The sequence below is a fragment of the Bison bison genome, unplaced genomic scaffold (assembly GCF_000754665.1).
Source record: "Bison bison bison isolate TAMUID 2011002044 unplaced genomic scaffold, Bison_UMD1.0 scf7180017864180, whole genome shotgun sequence".
NCBI classification, from domain to species: domain Eukaryota; kingdom Metazoa; phylum Chordata; class Mammalia; order Artiodactyla; family Bovidae; genus Bison; species Bison bison.
Genome location: NW_011494752.1, coordinates 3,650,785 through 3,658,114, shown reverse-complemented (window position 1 = coordinate 3,658,114; position 7,330 = coordinate 3,650,785). Strand labels below are relative to the sequence as shown.

The following is a 7,330-nucleotide window of genomic DNA, read 5'->3' as shown; positions in this document are numbered from 1 at the left end:
AGAGCACAGCTGGTGGGAAGAACAGCTGGGAGACCTGATGAGGGCCCCTTTCTCCTCCTGGCCCTGAGCTGTGTCTTGTGTGCTAGGCAGGCCGCCTGTAAAGGCAATGGCTTTTATTTCTGCACCAGGACATTGGAAAGGAGCAAAGGAAATACTGACAGTTACAAGACAGCTGCACGGAACTCAAAGCCTCTGTAATTTGCAATTTTCAAGATTCCAAGGTTCTTAGAGTTCATAGGTCTTCCCAGTCTCATGGGAGCTCTAGTACCCCAAGAAAGTCTCCCCCCCCCAATTCCCGCCTCCCTCCACCATTTATTTATCCTGGACAGGAGAAGAGGGATCAAATTTTGAGTCTAATCTGTGAGGAAATGATTTCAGAACAAGGAGTAGAAGATGAGTAGGATTTAAGAACTTTATCCCTGAAACTGAATCTCATCCAGAATTTTCCCTGCTTCCAAAACCAAACAAACACAGCTTTGTTACTTGTCCCAGCTTTCCACAGATGCCTGCAATGTCCACACCCTTGGATTTCAGGGAACCCTGTTATAGCCTGAGAACAGTTTTGAGGTGCGGTTTTGGGATCGTGGGGCTTTCGCCCAATGATGATAGGTCTTAGGCTCACCCCTGAGTTGGCAGGTCTCACGCTTGCTTGCAGATGAGGTAGTGAGGTAAAATGCAGGCTCCCTGGCTTCTTTCTGAAAGACCCTGATGCGGGGGGCCAGGGGTGGGCCCCAGGAATCTGCACATTTAGCTCGAGCCCTAGCTGATTCTGGGATGCTCGCAACTGTGGACCACTCTTGGAAAAGGCCTGCCAGAGGATGAACCAACCCTCCCGGTTGTGAGGAGGGAGCTGCAGTAGCTGGAATCTCTGAATGGTCTTCCAAAGTCTAGAGTCACCTTGATGGGTCACAAGCCTCAGAGAGACACTCACTGCTGTAATATTCTTGTCCTAAGCATTAGAGTAGCACTGGCCAAAGTTACCTTCATGTTGGACATGAGACCTGAGGCAGGGAGCAGGGTGGTGCCACCCTCTGCCCCCCACACAGTCTGCCTGTGGGAACCAGAGGGTGAGCCTGGTACAAACCTCTGCAGGACATGGCACCAGCTGCAGTTGAAGGTCAGGTCTGAGGACATGCAGGCGTCGCAGCTCCGATGCTGTAGGCAGGCTGCGAAGAAGAAGGCAGCAGTCACTCAGCACCAGTCCCGCCACAGACCTCCAAAAGATGCGACTTCCCTGAATGCTGGGTCCTTACAGAACTCCGGAGGCTCTGACCAGCAGGGACCCTAGAAGTTTATAATGCCACCCTCACTTGAGTCCTTCCCTGGTGGCTCTGATGGTAAAGAATCTGCCTGGAACATGGGAGATCTAGGGTTTGATCCCTGGGTTGGGAAGATCTCTTGGAGAAGGAAATGGCAACCCACTCCAGCATTTTTGCCTGAAGAATCCCATGGACAAAGGAGCCTGGAGGGCTACAGTTGACAGGGTCACAAAGAGTTGGAGATGATGAGCAACTAACGCACATTTGAGTCCAGCCTTGATTCTCTGACTCTCCCTCTTTACCCTCCCTCCCTCCCTCTCTCCCTGTCCCCACCTCCCCGCTTCCTTTCTTCCTTTTATCACTAGCAGATCAAGCCCTGAGCTGGTGCTGGCCGTTCAGCAGTAAGACCTGGTACCTGCCTTCCTGGGCCTTACAGTCACACAGGAAGACAGACACTAAGCAGATCATCAAACAAAGATAACTACATAATTATCCTTGTGATATGGTTTACAAAGGAAGATTACAGGGTGTCATAAGGATGTACAAGGAATCACACCTAGTCTGGGAAGTTAGACTTCTGGCCTGTTGCCTATAATTTACAGGGTTGAAAAGGATTTTTTAAAATCAAGATATATTTGACATACAACATCATGTAAGTTTCAGGTGTGCAGCACATTGATTTTATCCATTTATATTGCTGTCCAATGACCATGGTAGCCTTCGCTAACGCCTCCACCACTCCACATCAGTATCATTTCTTCCAGTGCTGGGAACAATTAAGATCGAGTCTCTTAGCAAATTTAGTGTTTATAATACAGTTGTGCTGTCTTCTATCACTTGAAAGGATTTTAGATGTTCTGGTTTGACCAGCTAGCGCTCCCAACTCCTGATGACTCCATGTGGCAGAATTGCCAACAGACACCCACTCCTGGCCTGTCCAGCTCCTCCCAGGGAAGTCTGGGCTCTGAGTTTTCAAGAGTAAACCAGGCGTACGGGATTCCGTTCCTTTCCTCTCCCTCTCCTCTTGGAAGTGAGCTATTTCCAGGGAATGTGCTGACCTCTGCTCAAACAGGCTTAAATCTTCCCTGGAAAGTCACCTGGCCTCTTGGTGCCTCAGTACCCCGTTTGTAATAGAGGGATAAGGATGCTGTCTGTGTGGTAGGCCAGCTGTGAGAGGGTTTCTAACAGTGCCGGCCACACAGGGAGCCAGTGAATGATACTTGTTATCGACTCTGGTCCATCGTTCCTCTCAGGTGCTCATTCACTAGTTCATTCTTTCAACAAAAATTTATTGAGCATCTATCAAGGGCCCAGTACTGTCCCTGGAGATGCAGTGTGAACAGGAAAAGCCAGAAGTACTGCCCGCATAGAGCCTGCAAGCGAATGGAGGAGATGGTCGACAAATATACAGACAAAAAGATCCACCCTAGGGCTCTGCCTGGGCTTCCCTGGTGGCTCAGATGGTAAAGGAACTGCCTGCAATACGGGAGACCCAGACTTGATTCCTGGATCAGGAGGATCCCCTGGTGAAGGGAATGGCAACACGCTCCAGTATTCTTGCCTGGAGAAATCCATGGACAGAGGAGCCTGGTGGGGTATAGTCCATGGGGTTGCCAAGAGTCAGACACGACTGAGCAACTAACACATTACATTGGGGCTTCCAGTGGTGAGAAGGGCCAGGAGAAAAGTGGAGCAGAACAAGTCAGGGATGTATTTTACTCAGGGAGGCTGGGGAAGGCCTCTGAGGAGACACAGAGAAGGGAAGCCAGCAGGCAACTCTCCTGGGGGAGAAGTCCAGGCAGAGGGACCCCTCTGTGCAGAGGCCCAGGAGTAGGTTCCAGGATGCTCCCAACAGCAGGCAGCACTCTGCAGGGTGGAGAGGTGGAAGGTGGTGGGAATGGGGAGGAATGGCAGCTGGGGCCTCGCTGGGCAAGGCAGGGGTGGAGAGCAAGGAAGTTAGTGGAAGTGGCTGCTGGAGGGTGTGTGGATCCCTTCTGTCATCAGCCAGCCAGAAAAGCAGAGAGGGCCAGGGGAGCAGGAAGAATGGGAGCTGGATTTTAAGAGTTGTTCACTCACTCAAATGCTGCCCTCTTAAATGACCTCGGAGTGGCAAGCAGCTGCCACAAAATCCATCCATTTTACTATAAGGATAGATAGACACTGACCCGGAATAACTGTATGCATTCTGAGGACTCATCTGAAGAGCAGCTGAACAGAACACGTGGGTAACAGCAAGAAGTGACCGCTAACCCCAGAAAATGACCACTTATTCAATAGGCATTTCTTCACTCTGTGGGTTTTCATGGGCCTGGACCACAATCCATTAATTAGGGAACCAGTTTGCATTCTGTGGACCCCCAGCAAGACAGCATCTGGGAACTAGCCCTCAGTGAGGGGGAGAAAAACTGCTTCGGGCACAGTGTGGTCACCTCTAATTGCCTTGTGGGAGGGACTGGCTGCAGGGGGCACTGTGTGCTTTCGTCTACCAGGGCTTTGCAGGCTTTGGAAGGGTGGAGGGAACTCCGTAGGCAGAAAACAAGCAGGGACTGGCCTGACCCCAGAATGACAGCGCTCTGGCTGTTTTCTTCTCTGGTGCACCCCGAGGGTCTACAGCAGTGCCCAGCATGTGGTAGGCAGTTAACAAAAGTTTATGGAATTGATATAGAGTTGCTCTCATCCCCATTTTACAGAGGAGGAACCTGAGGCTTGGAGAGAGTCACAAAGCTAAGAGAGGCAGATCTGGGTTTGAACCAAGGTTTGTCTAAGCCAAGAACCTGAGCTCCTAGCCTTGAGGTCCCCCTGGGAGACCCCCTTCCCCAGCTTCCACCTTCACACCAGCCCACCTTTTCAGGAGTCTCTTCTAGAAGAAGGACCGGCCATGGTGTATGATGGCTTGAAGAGCCACATCTCTGGAAGAATTTTGGCTAAGTCCTCCGGCCCCCAAAGGTAAGGGAGAAAACCTGGGGCTGTGAGGTGCAGAGTTTTCTGAGAACAAGGCAAACCAGCTTCCAGGAGTTTAAATCACAGTTTCAGTAGCAGTTCCCTCCTGGACTTGGGAGCCCATGACCTGCTCATTCCCAGTGACTCTGGAGGCCCCTTAAATGACTCCAGTCAAACTGAGAAAAATCCCTAGGAGCCTCATGAGACATTAAAAAAACACACTGACCTTTACTTTCATCTGCATTTCAGATGTCCTGTGTGCTATTAAATGCTCACAAAATTCACTGGAGGGGTGGAAGAGGCTTAAATGTACAGACGTGTCCCAGAAACTGCATTCCCAGATGTTCCACTTCTTCTGCCTGGGTGGTTAGCCCTGCCCTTGGATGTCCCTGCTCCCAAATGTAGTTTAGTCATTCCTGGGACCCAAGGCTTGCTCTCACCAGTCCTCGAGGAAGCTCTGCCCAGAGGGAGGGCGACTGGGATGGGGGTGAGCCTGGGACCCCAGGGGTCCCAGCCCTGTCCCTAGGCATCAGGGGAGGACACCTGCTGGGACATGGCCTAGCATTTGAGAAGACCCTTCCTCCTCCTCTTCTTTCTTCACCCCCTGCTCCCAGAACCTCCAAGGAAAAGGAAGAGGAGAAAGAGAGGCAAGAACCGCCCCAGAAGGCAGGGAGAAAGCCATGACTCCAGAGGGAAGCTGGGAGGTATCATGAAGCAGGAGAGGAAATTAAAACTGTCTTTAGAAATATAAGCATGGGGGCGGGGCAGGTGGTAACTTCTCTTGTGGTCCAGTGGTTAAGACTCCATGCTGCCAATGCAGGGGGCCTGGGTTCAATCCCTGGTCAGGGACTAGGTCTCACATGCTGCAACTAAACACATGTGCCATAACTACTGAAGCTCATGAGCCACATAAAAGACCTGGTGCAGTTTATATAAATAATAAATATATATATATGAACAGGAGCACTGTCCTTCCCTCACTCTCCCCATCTGCCCTGACTGGATCCTTCAGGCTCCGCAGCAGCAGTGGGGGGCCTCCACCATGGTGTGCCTTCAACAGCAGGTGAGCAAGGTGCAGAAGAGTTACAGGACCCAGCCCCCTGGATCCTGGAGGGCTGCTGGCTAAACCCGACACTGCCTTCTGCCTGTGGATGCCAGCATCACGCCTCCTCTAAAGAAAATGCAATGATAAACTTACGATTCCATTCAGTTCCTGTATTATCTTTTCTACGAGCTCAATCCAAGTTATCAGAGGTATCTCTTTCCTGGGTTACAATTACATGTTAATAACAGCGCCTGCGTGCTAAGTCGCTTCAGTCGTATCCGACGCCTTGTGACCCCATGGACTGTAGCCCACCAGGCTCCTCTGTCCATGGGATTCTCCAGGGAAGAATACTAGAATGAGTTGCCATGCCCTCCTCCAGGGGATCTTCCAGATGCAGGGATCAATCCTGTGTCTCCTGCAGCTCCTGCACTGCAGGCTGACTCTTTACCTCTGAGCCACGGGGGAAGCCCGTTAATACCAGCAGCTGTCATGTATCAAGCACAAGCCATGCCCTGGGCCTGGGATGTGCCAGTGAGTGTCTGGACTTTGATTTGCATCCTCAGCTCTACCTAGTGCAGGTCTCACCCATACCATAGCCCTGGGAAGGAGGCAGTGTGAGGCCCATGTTACAAATGAGAAACGGAGGCCCAGAGAAGTCAGGTGGCCGTATCTAGACAGGGGACCTTGGTGAGCCTGGGATGGAACTCAGTCTGACTTCAGTGCTCTTGCCAGGATGGCAGAATGCCTCTCTTCCATCACTGGGGACAAGCCCTACTTACTTGGCAACGGGGTGAACTCCACGGCAGATGTGCTGGTGACCTTGCTGGGGTCCAGCTCCACACGGTGGTATTCGAAGATGGTCCTTCTCCGAGATTCTGAAACAGAGACAGAGCCTATCATTGGGAGCATTTCATAGGCTTTGGGGCCTGGAGCCTGACAGGGGGGCAGGAGATTGTAGTGAGAGGAACCAAGAATCAGTATGCAGCCCCCAAGGGCAGGAAGTAAAACCGTCATCCCGGGATGATGCTGTTGAAACTCTGGAGAGACAGGAGGAGGGGAGTTGACTGTGAGTAGTCAATCCTAGGTCATAAGCAGGCTGACAATGCAGAGGCCCAGCTGCCGCTGGGGCCAGAGCACAGGAGTCCACCCTCTGTGCCTTCACAGCTGCTGTTCCCTTGACCCATCACACTCTTCCACCCCTTCTCTTCTTGTCTATCCCACTCTTTCAGATCTAGCTGAGGGCCACTTTCTCTGAGCAGCCCCCCTTGACCAGCTCCCTCCTATTACCCGCTTTGCCCCAGGCCCTCCTCCCACTGCACTCCTTGCATGATGTAGTCATGATGGTCAATTTGGAGGGTGGAGACCAGTCAACTGCGATCATCTGGTTCTGAACCTGACCCACAGTGAATGCTCTGCAAATGTCTGCAGATGGACAGGCTGACCTCAGAGATCCTCTCCTCTCCTTGATGGTTCAAGGGCTGGAGCCAGGTTGACATCCTGCCTCAGTCCCTGCAGAAACTTCCTAGGGGACCTCAGAGTCAAAAGACCTGAATTCTGAGTCAAGTTCTGCTCCTGACAAGTTGGATACCCTTAGGGCCTCAGTTTCTTATCTGTGAAGTGGAAAAACATTACTGCCCCAACACCCTTGCGAGGAAAAAGCTGGAATTGTAGATAGAAAGACTTTTCCTAAAATGGCAGTCTGAGATGCTCTGATATTTCCCCCATGCCCACCGAAGAACCATGACTTGCGGTTGGTTTCCTTCAGCTCCAAAACACAGGCTGCAAGCAGCTGAGTTTCATGAATGAGCTTTCCCATGAGGGGAAAGGGCCACTTAGTATTTGGCCTACCCAGCAGCCCTTCTTCCTTCTGGAAACAGAAGGAACTGCCCCCGGCCCCTTCCTACATGTGGTCTGTACTGTATCTTCTTTCATGACTCTGCCTCCCTGGCCAACAGTGATTGGTCCAGGGTTGGGCATCTGATGAAGTCGGACCAATCAGAGACCTTCCCTGGGACTTTTTAATTGTAACCACGCAGCCCTTTGCTCTCTAGTAATAATGCTGAGAAGATGCAAGCTTGGTGTCCAT

The 7,330-nt window shown here is 51.5% G+C and overlaps 1 protein-coding gene across 1 annotated transcript in view; it reads right to left on the bottom strand.

Moving 5' to 3' along the window:
• PLXDC1 (plexin domain containing 1) overlaps positions 1-7,330 on the bottom strand; it is a 67,247-nt gene that overhangs the window by 17,132 nt on the left and 42,785 nt on the right. Inside the window, exons 9-10 of the mRNA XM_010843132.1 lie at positions 6,024-6,119; positions 1,085-1,166 (exon numbers count right to left, since the gene is read on the bottom strand). Coding sequence (XP_010841434.1) covers positions 1,085-1,166; positions 6,024-6,119 — 178 coding nt within the window. The remainder of the gene's footprint in view (positions 1-1,084; positions 1,167-6,023; positions 6,120-7,330) is intronic.